This window comes from Agelaius tricolor, unplaced genomic scaffold (assembly GCF_023055355.1).
Source record: "Agelaius tricolor isolate 1412-34295 unplaced genomic scaffold, bAgeTri1.0.p SCAF_11, whole genome shotgun sequence".
NCBI classification, from domain to species: domain Eukaryota; kingdom Metazoa; phylum Chordata; class Aves; order Passeriformes; family Icteridae; genus Agelaius; species Agelaius tricolor.
In genome coordinates this window covers 21,903,173-21,924,527 of record NW_027269271.1, presented here as the reverse complement: position 1 = coordinate 21,924,527, position 21,355 = coordinate 21,903,173, and the positions used below count along the sequence as shown (strand labels likewise).

At 38.1% G+C, this 21,355-nt stretch overlaps 1 protein-coding gene across 9 annotated transcripts in view; it reads right to left on the bottom strand.

Annotated features, from left to right (window-relative positions):
• MAST2 (microtubule associated serine/threonine kinase 2) overlaps positions 1-21,355 on the bottom strand; it is a 187,856-nt gene that overhangs the window by 128,801 nt on the left and 37,700 nt on the right. For 2 of the 9 annotated variants that reach the window (XM_071436636.1, XM_071436639.1), the window contains exon 1: positions 9,287-10,078. The exons of the other annotated variants lie outside the window; for them this stretch is intronic. In XM_071436636.1, the coding sequence (XP_071292737.1) occupies positions 9,287-9,325 (39 nt within the window). In that variant the 5' untranslated portion in view covers positions 9,326-10,078. Of the gene's footprint in view, positions 1-9,286; positions 10,079-21,355 lie in introns of those variants that run through there. 9 annotated transcript variants of the gene reach the window in all.

Sequence of the window (21,355 nt, the reverse complement as noted above, 5' to 3'; positions counted from 1 at the left end):
CCCCACAGCCATCAAAAAGAAGGGATTCTGTTACAGCACCATTTTTAGGTAACAGGTTTCCCCAAGATTGCTGCAATCCATACAGCCAGGCAAGGTACAGGCTATTTCTCTTGATTCATGGTAAATCAATATTATGTTCCCAGCACCACACAACTAAATTACACCTATTGCATCTGCTGCTGAAAGCTGTATGTAAGGGCATGGGTTTTCTTTAGTATTTCATTTTTATCAGTCCCAATGGTACTACACTGGATTCTATGTTGTATTATGCCTTAACAAAAATGATTTTACTACATCACTCCATCATCTGTCTAAACTTAATCAAGCACAACATTGCTTTCTGAAGGTCTCCAGTAGTCTCATGTCCCTGAGGGGCTTTCTTCATGGTAGCCACTTTGGAAGAAAAATATCAGCTTGGCACTGTCAAACTCTCAAAATTTACAAGCAGGCAGTCACCACACAGCAAAACTATCCCAGATTATAAAATTGTTTTTAAAAAACTTCAATGTTTGCCCATTTCAGTACGAGAAGTTTTGGCTGCTATTTCATAAATAAATGTTTTGAGACAAAGTGGAACAGAACTGCCAGGTGTAAATTTGGTCCACAGAGTTTTAAGGTAGGGCCTACCAAAACAGTCAGCAAGCTCAGAACAGGAAGCTGCCTGACATTCACATTTGAAAGAGAAAATGATAAAAGCTAGGAAAACAAACAGTAAATGACTGGGGACCATTAGAGAGAATAAACTGTCAGCCCACAGCCTTTGCAATCTGAAATCAATCTTAAATGTAAAATCACTCATGTCCCTGTTTAAGTCACTTCCAATCTTTTTCTTGCCCATAGCTCACTAGAATCCATTCTTCTTTCCTCTTTCAGCCTTTAAATTTATCCCCATTGTTGATCTTTTCTAAGATCCTAATTGCCTCCCAACAGGCACCTCACAATTAGCCCCCCCAGGGGATCTCTCTACCAGCCAGCACACATTCTTCCACCTTAGCCAAATTGTTCACTGTAATTACGAAAAATAAGGCAAACAATGCACATTTTTAAAAGGCGATCACTACATACACCTAAGGGAAAAAAAACCAGTGTAATACTGGAAGCACTCAGAAACACTCTCAAGGCCACAGATCTGCTGGGAAGTGATGGCTGTGGGCTTGGCTTGCTCCATTTCAGCCCATGGAGTCATCCCCAGCAGGAACAAGCCACAGCTCATGGACCAGTGGAGCAGAAAGGGCCTTTTTCACAGAATACACCAACCTACCCCAGTGACATCTGATATCATTTCTTTTTTTTTGGCTGGCAGTACAAGTGACATTTATTAGCCTATGCTGATGTAAAACAAGTGATAAATGTCAGAGGCAATTAATATTTTCATCTTTTGAGGAAAGTAATTTAAAAGTAATTATATCAGGTTACAGTTGTTTAAGCTCTGCCATACAATAGGTAATATTTATATTCATCCTCATTCCAAACATGATTTTATCACACTAATACCGAAGGGCATTTTGAAAAAGAAACCTTTGGCTACAAAAGCATCTGTTGTGCTTCAACAATTTGATTTAAAGGGAGCATTGCTATTAGCAAAATGAGTCATTTATAGATTTGACCAGGTAAAAACAAAGCTGAACCACTTTCCATCCAGAGAATGTATTCACAGATGAGGTGCTGATAACTTCAAAGTCCAGATTTCAAGGATCTCTATAGATACCTCATCTCTAAAAAGAAACAATACTAAACCATAAATGCCATTATCTATTCAAGAAATTCATTCAAAAGGCAGCAATGACATCTATCAGGAAGCATTCTGCATAGAAAGTAGAAGAGTTAAACCCTTAATTCACTATATTATGACATGCCTGCAGTGCAGCACTTCACCCAAAGCCCCACAGCACACGACACATTGGGATGCATGGAAAAATGGCCCTGATTACCTCCACATATAACAATAAAATTGATACTGGAGAACAGTTATGGACAGTAAGGCTGAATGTTAGAATAAACACTATCAAAATCTGAAACAACCTAATACTTTTTACTGGATCTCATTCTTGATCCTTGAAACAATAGAAAAGAAACGTCAAGGTTTAATCATGCAGAAGCATTTATGTAAAATGTCACATATTATATATTTCTACTACAGTATACAATAATTGTATTCAAGCTGAAATTAGCTTTCTAACATGGAATAGACTTTCACACTGTGAATCACAAAACTAGAAAGTGTGATTCATAGCAAATCTTTAAATAGAGATGATGATTCCAAAGCTCATAAGCCAAGTTTAAGGAACTCTGCTTCATTATTTACAGTACAAAACCAATGTTTTCACAAGATATGAGTAAACTGAAAATTCATATTTCTGAAGCATACCTGCTTACATTAAACCTAGTCTAACAAATAATTTTCATACCACTTGAATTTACTGTAGTTTTAGGTGGCTTTTTGTTTAGCAATTCTTTTGAATGTCACAGATAGCCAGGCCAGAAGTCACACAACTAAGAAAAACCTTTAACAACTAGAAACAGGAAGATTCAGTGAGCAAAACTTAATAAATATTAAGTCCACCTCCACCAAAGCCAACCCCGTGTCTTCAATTACTGAAAGACCATGTAAACTTCAAACATTTTGTGAAAAAAAAGAGAAAGAGCTGCTAAACTATAATCACAGATTGGAAAATTCAGAATACATCCACACAACTGAAAACAAACTACAGGGAATACCTGACCTACCTTGGTTGCCACGAGAAAAACAGTTGTATTTGCACACTGCTCTGTTGGGCAAGAACACTCTGCTATTCATGTAGCTGTTGAATAAAGTAATCTAGCTTCTTGCCTCTCACTGTTGTGCTAAGAATGCACATCAAAAAGTCTTGGGTATTCATTTCTTTAAAAACCAAGATTTAATATCTGCTCCTTCAGAGAAGAACACTAAAATACTTTGGAGTCCACAAATTACTTCATGTTTTTAATAGTAGCTCCTAGAAATTCAAGAATCACTAACCCTGAAAAGCCTATCCTGTCTTGATCTCAGAAATGATAAAATCCCATACTTTCTACAGGTCAGATAAATACTAATGACTTGGGTAAAGCAATTTAATACAAAATAAAAGAAGACCAACTGATAAATCACATGGGAAATACTGCCACATATTTACAACTGACTTTAAATATCTCTTGACACTTTAGAGAACCTTTTCTAGGTGTTATTAAATTAAACCGCTACTCCTAAAATATTTTCTGTAATGTATGTGACTACTATCCACAATTTACAAATATTTAGAATGCAAAGATAATTAATATTTATCTGTTGAAAACACAAAAGCACTGCCTACTCCCAATGAATAGTGATAGTTTTTCAAAATTAGATTTTTTCACTTGGCATGTTTTAATTAGGTTTCCTTTAAAAAAAAAACACAAAAAACCAGTCTATACCATCTTTCAATGTATTTGAGGAACTGAAGAGACAACCATAACCAGCAGAACTGACAGCAGGAAAATAAAATGTGCTCTAACCAATTTCAACTTCCAGACTGATGACATAAGCCTAGAAGCAAAATACACACTGCCTCACTGCAGGACATTTCTTCTCATTAAAGAGGTAAGTGGGTCTCTGTAAGCAGTGAAGACTGTTCAAGATAAGCAGATTAAACACCAGTCTTGCAGCATGGCAGCATTATGTTATGTTGCTAGGCTGGAGAGCTGGTTTCCCTTTAAGATTTGGGATTTCCAGCATTAAGCAAGTACAAAATGCAGCAATGTTAACACCAGTGAAACACTCCAAGTGGCTGATGGTGAGGAGGAGAAACACTCCCACCCCCTGCACAGCAACCCCTGTCACCAGCAGCAAACACCATTCATGGCAACAAGCAAGTCCAGCTGACATGCTCAAGCCAATGAAATGTGTGAAACAGGTACTGCTGCTTATTTTTGGGAAGAATTCCTCTATCCAGCATTTCCTTGGGCTCAGGTTCACACACATACATCCATTCTTTCATGCAGTCACCTGCTAACAAAACCTTTCTTCCTGAAGTAGTAGAATATTAATTACTGGTATTTTTATCTTTCCTCACAGCCTGAAAATAAATAGTTTAGTGCAGCTATACAAGCATTCATAATGTCCTTACTGACAAACTGAAAGCACTTATTTAAGCATTAACTACAGCAAATTATCAAACCAATTTAACAGTACCCTGAAGACAGCAGCTAAATGCCATCTTTTCTGCCTGAGCAAACCATTTAACCTTTTCTCCTTGTCCATGTTTCAAGGACTTTTTATTCTAACAAGGTTTCACATTTTTGCCTTGGTACATTTTCTAGTGCCCTCAAAGTGAATGCCAGAAGCTCATGACCCCCCAAATTCGGTTCCCTTCCCTACTCCATTGCCAAGTGGACCACAAGCACCAGTCCTGAGAAATCAAACCAGTGGGAAAGCTCACATGCCCAGAAGACATCCACCAAAACCCCACAAGGCTCCACACCTGTCTGAGCACGACTCCTCAGTCCTCCAGTGAGATGTGCCACACAGATTTCACAACAATCCATTTTCCCACGTTGTGACACACAGCATCCCAGCACCAGATTACAACAGACTCACACAATAACACTCCACAGCATTTTTCCACTGACTTTAGTCAAAACCAGTTGCTTATGACTGATCTAGTTAATGAATTCTAGCAACCACTCATGTGTTGGCAGAGTTCCCCAAGTCTCCTCCTCAGCAGAAGACAGAGCACATTGCCCAGACAGGCTGGACACCCTCAGCCACCAACCTCTGTACAAGAGCAAGGTCACTTCCCTTCTCCACACAGGTAACACCAATGCAGATCCCACTCCTCCTGTCAGCTGCCAATTTTCACAGAAGCTAAAGAACTTAGACTGTCTTGTTAATTAATTTCAGGTGTTGGAAATTTACTGAGGGAACAGGAACCAAGCCTAAACATAAATCTTGCTTCTTTTGGAAGCCAACCTGAAAAAATTCTTTTTCTTTAACTAATATTTTTAAAAAGAAAACTGGCATGCACTTTCTGGTATTCTAAGATGAGTTTAAAATTTCAGTATCTGAATAAATCATTTTTATTTATCTTCTCATGTTATCACCTCTTCCTCAGTGTACGTGGTGACTGCCTACATCATCACTGCTGGGAGTTCTTCAGCAGATATCTGACCTGTGGGTGCAGTTATGTTCCTGGTAAATCTGTGAGCAGTATAAAATAAGTCTTGTTAATATATTTCCCATGGCAGGCTCCCCTGCAGCACATAGTTCCAAAAACTCAAATCCAAGAGACTTGGTAACATCTGAAGATCTTTACATGTGTATAGGATGCACCTATCTTCATGCTAAACTTACAAAGGTAATTTTCAGTTTAAAATGTAGATACTAATTATTTAATTAATGTGTATTTCAGAAGTTTTTTAACACCAGAACAGAAAAATCAAATTTTGACTCCCACTTAGAGTCTTCCTTCACTGTGAACAACTTACAGGCCTTTAGTGAGCCATTTCTACTTTAATTTTTTTATAAAAATACAGTAAAAAGCAACTTTCTTACTAACACCATTTTTATCAGAACTTGTAATGAGCTTTGTAGCCAGCAAAAAATGTCTCCAATAATTCTAAAAGACACTCTTTAGGAAGAGCCAATCAAGTTTCAGGGTCTCTAAATTATGGCCAAAGAACTGCCAGAGAAGGCTTGAACTGTACAGTGCAGTCAGTCTCCTACTGTTAAATATATTGAAGCTTAGAGATTCCACTGATTTTCTGATTCCCTTTCCTTATAAAACAAAACAAAAAAGTGCTCAGTCCTTAGAGTAAAATAAACCAGCTCAAGACCAAGTCCACCAAATACTCAGATTATACTCTCTATGCCCTATTTCTCCCCTGCCCCCAGGAGGAAAATGTTAGATTTATCTTAAAAACTAATGAATTTTTCTTCTGGTGGGCTAGGAGGCATGGGGTTTTTGGTATATTATATTTTGGCCAAACATGCTGTGCAGTAGAAACACTAGCCAAGATAAGCACATTCAAGCAGAAAAGTGGTCCCACAAAGTAAATTACCTAGTTGAAGTTAGCCCAAATTTCAGCAGAAAATGAAAGAGAGATACCACACTAGGGAAAGATGGATGCAGGGAACTGTGGTGATAATGTCCAGCCACATCTGGATACTGCTCACATAGCACAAATGCAGAATATAAACTGTGTGCAAGAGTCTGAAATTTGGAATATCACACTCTCCATTACTTTTCTTACTTGCATTCACTAATCAGGATTTTGGGGATAGAAACTCCAATTTCTTGCATGTGTGAGAAGAGTAAAAGCGCACATGCATAAGAAAGCAAAACCCCCACTATTTTCTAGCACAAGATGAGCAAAGTACCAGTTCATCTTCACAGGGGTTCATTGGGTACTACTGCTATGATCTGCACCAAAATACCAGCAACAATAAGTGTACATGGAACAATAACAAGCCTAGGTAGCCTCCTAACATTTGTGGCTACATCACAATGTATTTTATGTAACACCAAATAATCTGGAAATCCAAAACACATCTCTGTACGGAGCAGCAGAAACAGCTCCACCACTTAGCACCTGTCCTTAGGCATTAATTTATGTCAAAAGTCCAAGTTCATTACCTAAAATGAAAGCCTAGAAATTAAAGGAATATTCCATTATTAGAAGCTTTCTCAGCCTTTTCTCAATACCATTGCACAGCTATGCCACACTGTGAGCATGCTATATGTGTGTGTATATTATAAATATATACAGTTACATGTATACAGAAAATCTGATTTGCCTCTCCTGGACCTTAAATTTCCACACATTTCACCACTACAAATTTGTAGACCAAATTTGTGGCACCAAACAGGATGCAACAAAAGCAGAACTGAACAAATGAAGAAAGTGATACAGAGGAGCCACGTGCCACTATATTGACTTTGCATGTATATATATATTTATAACATTCCTGCTCCTTTAGGTTATCTGCTCCCTCTAGTCCACAGCTATTTCCTGCAGGGATCAGGGCTGAGAGAGCTCCCCAAGAAGACAAAGTTATCACAGTGTCGATATCACAAGCATTTCAGGTGATGGAGGTAAACGGGAGCACAAGGAAAACATGTGTGCATTTGAAAAAGTGCCCTGTAGTGAAACATAAAGGAAACAAGATTTTCACAGTGAACTTGTTTAAGTACCAGAACAGGTGCCAAAAAAGGCTACAAAATCTCCTATCCCTAGATACACTCAAAACCAGCCTGGACAAGTCCTTCAGCAGCCTGATCTAACTTTGGAATGAGCATTGCTTTGAGAGAAGAGGTTGGATTAGAAAACCTAATTTGGGCTGTGATGTTCATTTTAAAAGCCATCACCATGCAGCTTGAACTAAGAAACTAATTTTTTTCATCAGTGGCCTTTCAAACTAGTATCACACAGCATTCCAAGGGAAGTAATTAAATATATTGCCTTGGCAATGTCCCAACAGCTCTTTAATTTTTCCTGATTTTTGAAGATGAAATTGACTAAAAAATGGTCACTTTTCCAAGCCACAATTTCTTCCAAAAATTCTACTCCAAAATACAGAGGGGAAAAAAATCATCCAGCATGAACTTCCTTTTAGACATCTGCCTTATTTCCTGATATCCTTTTAGCCTATTTTCTTAGTTCCTGAAGCATTTTTGATGTAGATATTGATTACACCTATACATGTATATATGCATATGCATTTACACATACCTACCCAGCTGTGGACAGACACAACACCACATCTAGACAGCAAATACTCAAGACCACCAAAATGATGGAATTTCACCATGCTACAAAGCTAAACCAGGGAAATGGATTCTCATTCCCAGCAGTGTCTTCTGCTGATACTGGTGGACATTTGGGCTCCTCCAATCTCCCTTCCTTTTCCAATACTCCCCTAAAGAATTACCATGAAACCACTCCCTGGCATGTCCAACAGATAAAACATCCATGAGAAATGCTAGGTTCAGAAAAGTAATAAATGGCTTGAAAAAAATTTTGATATCTGTGGACAGAAACAATCTTCTTGGTTATGGAACTCTAACTAATTATATACATTGAAAATAAATATCAATTTATCCAAAACTTCACCCCAAATAATCTTACTTATTCCTATATACTCAGTTATACAGAAAGTAAATACAGCTAATTTTATGATGAGGAAATGTGCTATCCTAATACACTGTCACCATGGTATATGCATAGTATGTGTCAAGCTATTTCAGTAATATTAATAAGCAATAAATAAATAAATAAATAGAAAGGTGAGATGTAGAACATATTCACATAAGGCAGCAATTACTTTGTAATTGCCTTAAAGCATCAGCAAGGCATGAATAGCAATATGTTAAAATATTAAATTTATTTTCCTCAAAGGAAGTTAAACAATGGGACGGACATGGTTAATTTAATAGGCAACGTTCACGGTCTATAAACAATTACTTATGCTAGCAAGTATGTAATAGGCTATATACCATCCTATTACAATGAAATGGGTGGGGGGGTGGAGGGGAAGAATATGTTGCTCTCAAGCACAAATCTATTCCCTGTCCATCTCACACAAGGTTTTGGAGCTCACTCACTTCCAGCAGTTTTATTCCATAAGCATCAGTTCAGTTTTCACACACCACTGACACTGGCACAGATTACTGTTGGTCAGACCAGTGCAACTGAGTCCAGCTTCCACAGCACCAGTACAAAATAAAACTTCACTAGGATGTTTGGGTTCAAAACAAATTAGAGTCTTTATTTTAACAATGATAGCTGTTGAAAGTAAAATATAAATATTATTTGCATTGTTGAATTGCATTCTGGTTTTGGATTACTGTGCATTTGAAGCAATAAAGAAGCCTATGGCAAAAATAAATGAGAATATTCAATCTGCTTTGACATTTAATTTTTAGTTAATGCTCAAGTAAAATGGCTACTCTAAGGCAAGTCTGACAAGTCATGTAACAGATTTTTGTATGTATCTGTAAAAGTGAAGTCCCAAAAATAAGGTAAGCCTCATAGTTTATACTTCCCTTCTTACCATAGGAATGGTCACAAAACTATTGGATATAATCCAAGACATTAAAATATTATTTTCTTACTGTATACAAAATCCTGCTTTTAATTTATAAAATATACACTAGGTAAAAACAGAAAAACTCAAATTCTAGTATCATTATGTTCTCAGTCAACCTGATTCACATCAAACAACTGTCAGCATTTTTATGAGACTGTCACATTACAAGCAGAAGAATAAATAAAAGAAGGCTGAAGTTACACTTACCTGCAGCCCTCTTCTTCGAAGAATACTTGAATCATCCATATTTCCACTGCTGATCACTAAAGCTCACTTGCTTCTCACTAGCTTTGCTCTCTAACTGTTAAAGAAGTCCATTATTTTCAAACTTTTCTCCCCCTCCCACTCGCCCTCCGTCCACTTGCTAAAAATAGGACATGGTCTTTCACTTGCCTGTCAGGAAGAGCTGCAGCCCAGTCTCTGACTATCTGTATGTAATTTTGCCTGCCTCTTTGTGGCAGATTTAGCAGGTCACATTTGAAAAAATCTCTTCGACTTTCCTAAATCTTTTCAAGGTTGGATGTCTCACTCCCCTCATACACAGAGCTCTCTACAAATATATAATAATAATAATAATCCACAACTCCACATAATGCCAAAGAGTGGAATTTAATTCAGATCCCATACACGTGCATTTTTGCTTTATTTCAATTTACTCGAGCTGTTATAAGGGATCAGTAAGCTAAAACAGCTGCCTTCATTTACTGTGTATAATAAGCTCACAAAATCCAGGTCACATTTCCTTTAAAAAACACACAGTCACGCTAACTAAAAAAGCAATACTGTGGGCACACAGGACGATACACTGGCACCGAAAATACAGAAAAATCTCGCTATGAAAACCATGGAAATTTTATTTTTCCCAATTCTGAAAAATTCCTTTACTCCTTTGCAAGACAAAGCAACTGTGAGATTCTTCAGATACTGTCACACATTCTTTTGTTTCTGCTATCTCTGAGGTATGCTGGGCTCCTCCATGCAGCAGGCACGGCACATTCTTCAGCTCATTGCTGAGATCTTGCGACTCTCATGTGCTGAAGGGTCTGGAACACATGTTGCAAGTCCTGAACATTTAAGAATTCATTCATCTATTCATCCCTGACAGAGCTGTCTGAAGTAGCCCTTCCCTCATCGTCATCCATTGCAAAAAGGCAGGGGGGGAAAAAAATTGAAAAAGCACAGTTCAGCTGAGGCTTTTTCAGTCTGTCCTGCAGTTCCTGTTTTCCAGCTACCTTCACACAGACAACTCCAGCAAGGTCAAAAAGGGCTTTGCCCCTCTAGGTCCATAATGCCAATACCATTTTAAAACACAAGCATACAGCATGTGTTGAAAAATAAAACAACAACAATGCTTCTAGCTATACCAAACACCATTTCCGTAAAACCAAAAATCTAGGTATGTTCATGCCAGTATCATTTAAATTTCTGAGCATGTCAAGAACCCTTTGTCCTACACATGCCCTTTCTAGATTAAAAAGGAAAAAAGAAAGTATTGCAAATATAATGAACAACCTATTGCCGCAATGACCTTCAATATTTTAGCAGAAAGCTAAAGCAACAGATTTCATCTCCTGATAAAAGCTTAGGAAGAGAGCCTATTTATAACTTCTGAATATAAACACTGTATTTAAAAAGAACCTAACTTCTGAAGGATTTCATGAGATACACAAATCAAACTTCATCGAGAGCTGTGTTTTTGAGGGGATTTCAGCCAGACATCCTCGAGTGTGCAAAGCAGCAGCGAGCGGAGCCCAGCGCGGGCAGCGCTCCTGTCCCCGCAGCTCTGACAGCTGCGAGCCAAAAGAGTCTCCGGCCAAGCACACGGGTCTGGCCGTGCTTAAAGGAGCGGAGATTTACACGGAAATCTTCAGCTGATCTTCATGCTAAGTGACCGAGTCACATGAGCTGAACACATCATTGTAAAGTCAGCTGAAAGCAGATACAACTCAATCCCATTCACCAGGCTTTTTCCTGATCCTCGGCGGAGCGAGTGTGGTCTTTTATTGAGAGCAGCTAATAAATCCTGCGGCTGCCGCGCCTGCCTCCATCCATCTGCCGATTTACACGAGCGAATGCCGAACGAGGGCTGCAGCGCCTTTGTGCGCTCCGGAGAGGGCAGAGCTCATTTGCATGGAGCCTACTGTACCATATAAAAACCTGCGCTAGTGAAAACAACTCCATGAGCCACTTCATTTTAAAGGAACAGCATCTGCTTTTGCAAATGGGGCTGGGGAACAGCGAGCCAGCCACAAAACTCTGCGGGAGAACTTAAGGATGTGTCACCGGGGGGAACAGCGACATAAAAATACAGATTAAGCTCGGTTTTAAAGCGCACAGGAATGTAAAATGATCATAGGACTTCACTGGGATAACGTTCATGATGGTTTTCAATATAATTTCTTGCATTTTCCTGTGAAGTAAGCTTCCTCAGGAAAAAATACAAAATACCAACTTCAGTTATCAGACATTAGTACTATACAAATTCTATTTTTACCTAAGAAAATCTCATAGAAACAAAACATTTTGGCATGCATGCTCACATACATTACGTGCACTTTGCAGTTTCTTTTAGTCTACAATAGATTTTAGAAATATTTCTATTAGACCATGAACTAACCAGATCATTGATCTTACCTCCTCTAAGGGCACCAGCATTAAACAACACATTCTGTGAGAGGAATCAAGGCATCTTAACAATCATGCAACACCATTCCCATTGTCTTCTCCTCCTAAATCAACCACTAAATGAAAATGTTTCAGGCAGATAACAGTAGTATATAACCATAACTTATTTCCATAACATAACTGGAAGCATTCTTATTGGCACATATACATCTAATCCTTCCTGGATTATTTACCATAATATTCAGACATTGCCAATTCTCAATATGTCTCCACAAGTGACTTGTAATTGATTGAGCCTGGCATGAGTCTTGAAATACCATGAGAATCATCTGTTCTCTTCCAAATTTCAAGCTTTCTTGGGGAGGATGCTTTCAAATTGGCTGCCTGCCACACTTACCCAGTTTCTGGGCTAGAGAAGCCAAGTGGGGCTGCTGGAAAAAAAAAAAAAACAGGCATGGCTTTTCCTCTAGCTTCCCTGTCCCCTTCCCTTCTTCAGTGTTTGCTTAAACATCAGCTCAAAAACCCCCACCAAAAACATCACAAATGGAGCAACCACCTTTTCCTCTCTGCTTTTTAACTGTTAAGACTCATCCTCTCTCTCTTTTTCTTCCTTCAGCAAAATCTACCACAGAAAATCAATGGTGAAAGAAGATGGGAGAAAATACTTAGGACCAATACTTAGGACAAATGGAATTTCAAAGCAACTCTCTGACATGGAAAATTTTTTTACTAAATGCTACCTTTAGAAATTTTAATTTACTCATCATTTCACCAAAATATTACACTACCCTTAGACACTGATTTTAACATCCTAAAAGGTCTGCAGGTAAGTCTCCAATTAGAGATGAGAAAGTATTTGTCTAAGACATTCCATTAAAGGATGTATTACTGAAAGATATTAAAGAAACAGAAGGATAAAATGTAATTTTATCAATTATATAAAAAGTTAATTCTAGAAGAAAGTTCCGTAACAGTTTCCAGATGCAGGCAACACCAAGAAAGGGTCTAACAAAAAACCTATTTATCAGGAGGAAAAAAAATCAAAATCAGGAGGTCATGTAATACTTGAATCCTTTAAGAATAAGAGTACCTACCTTAATATTCAACTTCACTAAAAGAAATTAGGAAGGGGGATTAAAAGAGGGAATTTAACTTTAGTAAGCTCCTAACTCAGTTTTTCCTTCCTTCATCAAATTTACACATCTGGAGAAAATTTGCTTTGCTCTGCAGCAACAAGGAAAGAGAAAGGGTAGTGTAGCATTGGGATCTCCTGGCCATAATCAAACCAATTCCTGTTTAGCTGCAGTGCTCTGAAAAAGCTCTGAGAAAGTTCTTTATTGAACATTGGTTTGAAGACATCAAGAAGTGGAAATGGCCATGAACTTCCAGTATGTTCCTACAAGGATTAACCTGGTAAGTAGGGAAGGGCAGTTTATCAGCTTGCCAATACTGGGGTGAATTAAACCAGGCTAAGAGCAATTTCCAAAGAAACAAAAGGAGCTACTGCTTTACACAACAGTCACATTGGGCTATTTCTGGCTGTAAAAGGCTGGAGGGGAAAAGAATCACAAGCATGGGCAGAAGTGTTTGGACAAATGCATTGAAGAATCTGCCAAGAACTCTTAAAAGAGGGAAACACGCTGAAGTTGACCCAGAGTCACAAACAGTTGTGAGTGTTCTGGGAAGAGACTCTGCCTTAGACACCAGCAATCAGAGATAAGGTCCTGGGCTCAGCCAGGGTAACCATTCTGTGGCTTTGTTTAAGTAAAAAGCCCAAAGATAGTGCTTGCCCAAGACAAAAGTGTCTTGCATCCTAAAAGGGATCCAAACTCCAAAAATGAATGAGGTGTAACAGTGAATTTTTAAACTAAAAAGTAATTCTAAAAATAGTATGTAGCTATGACAGCTCAAGGAATCTCTGAACAGACCAAAAGAACTTACACATCATAAATTAGTGGTATTGTCTCTAGATATAATATTGATGACATCACCATGGAAAATCATGTCTGTGGCCTATATTTTGAAATTAATATTGATAAAATGAAAGATCCAAAACAAAATGTCCAAAACAAAAGCAGGGTAGAAAAACATCAGTGTTAAAAGACTTCAAGAACTTAATCTCCTTTCATTATCCCAGGAAAAGCCATATGTATGACAAGACATTGAAGAATATTAAGAGGACCTGGAATTTTACCTTTTACACACTAGACAGCAAACAACCCTACTTCTCAGAGGTCTCTAGGAGGGGTCTATGCTTGGATTCTGGTCAGCAGTTTATGTCTTTTGATAAGAAGAAATCTCTTCTCATTCATGCTGATTCAGACCCCATTCCACTGCCTGCTACCAAAATCTATCACTTCTCTCTCTCGTAAAAAAAAAAATTTGAGAGGTCAGAACATTTCCAAGGTGAAAATGACAGGAGTTTTCCATCTATTAACTCCAGTACCATCATAACAACAACTCTTTCAGCTCTTCTGCAGCCCACAGGTTTTCAAATAGCATCAGTGGAAGATGACCAAGGACAGACCAATTCCACAGTCAGAAAAGCAATGACCACAGGAAGTCACTTAGAAGTTGTGCAATTGCTCCTGTGTACAATACATTTACTGAAACATAATTGAGAATTCCTGAATAAGCTATTATCCTATTACTCACATTTTCTACTCACCAAAGCAACTGCAAAGGGGAATAAATAAGAAAGGAGTCTGTATCTACTATATCAGAGTGCATTTACATATGCACAAAGACATATCTGTGTAGAATCACGTGGCTCATCTCTGAGCTGTGTTCAGTTTGCATATTGTACTTTCTATGCAGAATATAAACTACCTATCTGAAATTGTAATTGATATTTGCAGTGAATTTCAGGTATCACTCCACATCCGTGAAAAAACTACAAATTAAAATAAGGCAAATAATTTTGCTATGACTTCCTAGTCATTTCAGGTTCTTGGCACTGCATCCTGACATCTTTTGTGGTTTATACTGTTGCATCAGAATTGAAAACTACCATTACCAAAAAGGCAAAACCAGTAAAGGTCATCTTGGCAATCAAATTGTCACATTGTGGATCAAAAATGTGTGTGCTGTCTAGAATAGCTTAAGTGAATCCAATAGCTGCACTCCTTAAATTCCTAACTCCAGAGAATTTGGAGGTCCTTCCAAAGGTCCAAGTCCACTTATATTGACCACTTAGAAACTTTTGATATTTCATATTCACCATAAAAACACCAGAAAGTCTCTCACACAACCAGGGCCCCATCACTGGAGATGGGGTGTGAAGGACATCAGCACTACACAAAAGGATGATCTTGTGATGATCACCAATTCACGTTTTTCCACACAAAGAGTGCTCCCACCCAAAAATCAGGCTAAAAAGACCAGCAGCTTTTCAATTTTCTGCAGCAAGAAGCAATGGTTTTAATTACATATTGTATTATCAAGGAATTTTTTGAACCAATGCCCTGATCTAAAATACTGAGAGTCAAAATTTACATTTTTCATAATGTAAATTATGAATTTCATAATTCCTAATTCATTATAGTTTTTACTCTATTTAATCAAAACTAAAAGCAACAAGATATCAAGCTGTGGGAAACTTTAAAGCTATAACATTTCCTTACATAACATATTGTCTGGTAGGAAAAAAAGATCACTTTCCAAAATTTTAAAAGCTGACAACTTTAGTGACATTTTTTTTAAGTCTTTGGTAGCATTTATCTGTGCAAAAAAAAAAAAAATGAGCCAAATGTTTCGCTGTCAAACTGAAACTTAAGTGCTTGGGGCTTTTTTATTTATTTTGATCAAGCTGTGTTTATCTGGAGATTTAAAAATGTGTCTCTTCGAGATACACTGACAGAATACTGAAACCAGGAAGGTTGATGAGGTAACTTGTTTTTTAAAAAAAGAAAAAACAACAACTTGGCAGCCAACCTAAGGAAACTCGCCTGACAGCTTGTCTGAATTTCTTCTGGATGTCTTGCCTATATACAAGATTCAGTTTGATAAAGTAAGACCTTTGGAGCAAAGCTGTGCATTAGCAATGAACTACAGCAGGAACTCATCCTGAGCCACTGCTTACGAGGCTTGGTCCCAGAAAAAGAAACACTGAAAAAATGTCTAAAATCCTCAAGGTTTACACAATACTCAGGCTTTCACAGCACACTTTGTGTTCCCAGTTTGTTAGGTTTAGATTCCCGGGCCAGACTGCCCCATCCCCCACATCCAATGCCTTATGAAAGGCGGCACTCCCACTCATCTTCCATACAAATGTAAATTTGCTGCCGACGAGGCTGGAGGAAAGAGTTCATTCATCTACAGAACAACTGCTTCCATACTGTAACAGAGAAGGCACATGCAGAAGAGACACCAGCTTCCAGGCAGAACCTTGGCTCAAGCTAACATCTTTGGAAAGGAATCTCCAATTAAATTTCATATTTATAGAAAAGGTGGGATTCACTATGCAAATTCATATTCTGGAGCTGAACTGCCATTAGAGCAGAATGGAAAGCAGCTTGTCTCATGCTACCTTTCAAATACAATGCCATTTTTAAAAGAAACGTGGTTTTGATAGGCAGAAAAGCCTTTTTCAATATAGACTGCAAATTTAAACCTGAGGAAAATATAATTTCTATTTACTAAACATTTGATGACTACCAAAATCAAGTTTCTCTTACTTTATTATAAGACAACCCTCATGCTTCAAACGTTAGGATTTAAACCTCAGTAATTAATAACTCCAATCAGAATGACAACAAACCCAAAGCTCAAGGACTCAAAACCAACTTGTGTGTTTCCCAAATGAAGCTATTGACATTTACTGAAATGTTTATGGAAACAAAGGCTGTAGTTTCAAGAATCCCCCAGGAAAGACATTATGAATCCAGTTAGCCCAGAAGCTATTCTGCCCTAGAAACTGGCTCTGCAAAGCTACAAATTACAGATGCACCTCATATCTCATGCAAACACACTTACTGATAAATACTCCCAACATTTTACTGCACACACAAGATTTGCTCCAGTGTCCACACTCCTGACCAGCTCTGCCCTTGCTGCAGCCTCACCACAGCAGCAGTGGTTTGCATATACACACTTCCCTTTTCTGTGAACTCCTCCCAAACTTCTGCTTCCAATTCTTACTTCATCAATAAAGCCACATTTAACTTTGAAGTACAAGCTAGACGATTTTAATAGAAAGATGGCGCTTTTCAATTAAAGAGTTGTAAGGACACCAAATTGCAGAGGTGTGAGACCAAACCGAGCTGTATTTCACTGTATCTTCCTCCCACTTGTATCTGTAGGATATTTGAACACTCATTTCTTCAAAACAAACATTTGATGTTTCATGAGACAAGGAACCTCTTCTATTACACTGGTAAAATAGTTACAAATAATGATTCACACTGCCATTAGGAAAAAAGCCATGAAACTCAACAACCGCTTTTTCTTTAATTATTCTGCTCAGAACAGAGTCTACAGCACTGAATATATTTTTCCAACTTAATCCACATACAATTCATTTCTATATACCATGAATTTTACTTTGGTTTCCCACTGACATTAAAGTGCTTAAACAGAGCTCCAAAGGTTGTACCATTTTGCTGGCTTAAGACCAACATGATATACATCAAACACTGCCTTTGAAATAAATACTTGAAGATAAGCCAAAACATTTGGAATTAGAGGGCTTTATTCTGTCCTACTCTCCTTATTTATACCTGACTAAGCTTACATCAATATCCAGGGAGACATCTCACAGCAGTTTTTACTGATGGATTCTGACAGGATTTTATTCTTCCGTTTCTGGTCTCAGACAAAACTTTGCTATTGATTTCTCACAATTTTGTCATCTCCTTAAAGTGCTGGACAAGTTAAAAGCTTTTTTATAGATATTCTTTTTTTCTGACATTTATCCACTAAACTTGAACAAAAACAGAAAGAAAGGTAAAAATAATAAATTCATTCAAGATTTCAAAGATTTACAGTACAATGATAACTTTTTTTTCAATTCTCCCTTTTTTCCAGGATCTGCATCAGACCTCCCATTTTTATGAGTTCTTATGGTTGTTTTTTTTTTTCATTTGAAAGCTATTTTTCACTTAAAAAAGAGTAGAGACATAATAGTAATTTGGCAATCTCTTGAACTTTTTTTGGTGTTTTTTAATAGAACCATTTACGTTCAGTCAGGAGAGAAGAAACAAAAGACAGTAAAACTGCTGGCTTAAAAGACTCAAAGAATATTTCTCAAAAGAAAAGTGTGACAATAATTATTTTAAAAGGCATGTGAAAACATGTCTCCTTCCATAAAAGTAGCAGATAAAAAATGCTTGGATTTCAAATTAAGTCAAATATATACGTTTTCCATTTCTTGGTACATTTACACTTTACTCCAAATTAAACTCAAACACAAAACTCTTACATGTGACACAACAATACATGTCCAGTGGCAAACGCTTCAGAAAAACAAATGTGCTCCATTGCAGCAGCATCTTTACAATATATGTTCCTTAAAGAATTCAGACATACTACTGAGTTACTAATGTAACATTGACCAAAACAGTTGAAATCTTTTGCTCTTTGTTTAAAAAAAAAATCTGAGCTCACCAGTAAAAATTGAAATGTTATTTTCATGCATCATTTGAATTGTCACCTGGGCTTTTTGTCTCTAGAACTGACAGAGAATATCAATGTGTTAATTGAAACAAGCAGTATGTAATCCACAGGACATCTTTAGCATATGTTTCCTTCCAAGGCTGACAAGAGCTTTCTTGGATTTTTCAGCACTAGAGTCTGACGTTTCCATAGTCAAGCTAAAAATATGAACAAAAATCTTACACATTTACATAAATATGTATTTTCCCAGCAGTATCTTTCCACAGGAATCAGACACACTGTATCAGTTTTGAGACCTCGAAAAATAAAATGTGAGTGTGGTAACATTGGCATGAAAGTGTTGAAAACGCCATCCTTAAAGCTATATTTCTCTTCATGATTCAAAAGGCCCAGAAAAATAAACCCAATCAGAAACCTAGCTCCATGATAGAACATTCTTAGTGATGAAGGAGAATGAGCTAGTGGATGTAACAAGGCAAAGCTCAATACTCAAAGCTATCATAATTTAAAATTAGACATAATTATCCTTAACAAAACCAGGCACTGTGGAAAGGGGCTTTGGAACAGCTGCTCCTCTTCAATTTAAATGCTCATTTGTTTTACATTGACCTAGAAATCAGTATCCTCCTAACCAAAAGCCAATTAGATAATAGTCTGTCTTTCAAGCTTGTAGAATACTAATTTTTGTAATGTTGTTAGTAGTGAAAAGCAAAGAAATAAACTGCAGATGATGCCACAAGTACGCTCAGCTCCAATATGCACAAGTGAACCGTGAGGGTCCCCTTCCCTCCTTTCTGGAAGGTCAGATTTACAGCCCAGGGAAGACATCCACCACTCCCTGTGCTGACCCTGCCGTGCAGTCCCAGGCAGGACAGCCACAGGGCACTGCAAAGGCCACCACACATGGAAAGACCTTCAGTTTGCTGAAGTAGCATCCCACCACTCCTCCCACAGCAAAAGCAGCATGCCAAACTGACTACAGGGAAGCATTTCAAAAGCTGCCCTTCCAACCTTGCCCAGAGTTAGGTCATGAACGTCCATGTTCCTGGAAACAGAAGGATGCCAGATTCCTTCATTCCTGCAATATAAACAAGCTGCTTCTTCAGCAACAAGGACTAAAGACACCCAATTTCTTACAGACTTGAGTTTGGCTTTTTGTCTCCTGCTCCCTCCCATAGCCCTGACAGAGGTAACTCTGGCTCTCCTCCTCTGCTCTCCACCCAGCTGGAGGCAGCACCTCCCCCAGTTAATCCAGCGCTGTCATATTTGAGTGTCAACCAGTGCTGCCAAACCACAATAAACAACAAACTGACTGTCACTGAGAGAATGTGAGGGGGTGTCTCCCACTCGCTTTCCAGTTCTTATAGTATTGCAATTACAGTTATTTTTGACATTTCTTATTCTTTTCAAGCCTGGATGAAATTGGCCAGCAGCTTGTAAGTTACCAGGAAAGAAGGAACAATTGGAGAAACTGACTCCCTACTACTGTTCAGTGTTTCTGGCAGTCAGGATCATTTATACCATTACTTTCAATTTTGGTTAAAGCCAATGCTAAAAATATATATTCATCTACAGAGCTGTTCCTGCTCTAAAGAGACAAAATGATCATGAATGCCAGTTTGATTACACTTAAATACAAAACCATATCATTTCTTGGTCTTCTGAGACTTGGCAGCATCCCTAGAGAAAATTCTTTCTATGAAAGGAGGAGAGCCTTTTCTCAATGCATCCACAAAATAAGCATCTCAGAAGGCTGGTATCACAGTGAGGCTGACAGGATCCAGCAAGAAACCAATTAACACAGGAAACTACATTAGAAAACAGAGAATTCACTTCTACCATTAGGTCTTCCTAGAAGAAAGAAACACTGACAATCATCACTTGTGATTCACAGTTCCATGCTCCTGTTAGTGCAAAAGGTGGATGTTTCTGTATTGAAAGGAGCCTCCCAAAACTGCTGAAGTTGTAAAGTAAACAAGCCTGTATTGACAGAATGATCTCATAGCAGAACACAAATGTCTACAGGCAAGGTGGAATTCAAGAAAAGGAGAAGCTTTTTCCAGAATAGTTAATGAAGCTGAAGAAACCCCTGTCTCCTTAGGTTTCCTTCGAAGTCACTGAAGTAGAAAGCAACTAAATGCAAGTGTGAGCTGCAACGGACAACAAAAGACAAACATGAAAACAGCAGCAGCATTCTAAATATACCTCTGAGTTATCAGACATCAGCATTATCAGTTGATTGTAGTTGATTTGCTCTGTTCTGTGCTCCTGAATTTCCCACGCTAGCAGCTCCCTTTCCTTCTCAGAACTGCCATCAAAGCTGCTTTTGCAACAGGAAGCAGAGGACAAGCCAAAGTCCATTCCTGCCCAGCCAAACAAGTAAGCAGATTATCAAGGAGGTTTCAGAGCAGCTAGGACAATGTCCAAGGCAAAATAATTATTTCAGTCCTGTATCAGCTTTTCCAAAGAACAAGTAGGGAAGCATCATAGCATTGGTTATTGAGATTTTCATAGGAAAAAAAAATGTTGCAAATAAATCACTGTGGCTTCTGAGAAGAGTTCTTAGGTGCTTTTGAATGGGAGAGGTAGAGGTTGGGCTGTTTAAATTACTGTCTCTGCTGATCAAGTAAACATGTAAACATCTGAATGCTCTGAATTGTTCAGAGCTTACAGCTTGACTGAAAACTACATTTCTAAAGAAAATGTATCTCCAGGAAACAGCAAAACTTTCTGGGTTAAGAACCTGCCAATCAATTGAATTTTTAAAAGTAGCTGTCAGAAGAATTGCTAGGGAATATGACCTTTCTATGTCAAAAGAACAGCCATGCATATAACATTAGATATGAGGAAGAAATTATTATCACTATGAGGGTGGGGAGGCACTGGCACAGGTTGCTCAGAGAAGTTGTGGATGTCCCATATCTGCAAGTGTTCAAGGCCAGGCTGGATGAAGCTTTGAGCAACCTGGTCTTGTGGAAGATGTCCCTGCCCATGGCAGGGGGTGGGAACAAAAGGGTCTTTAAGGTCCCTTCCAACACA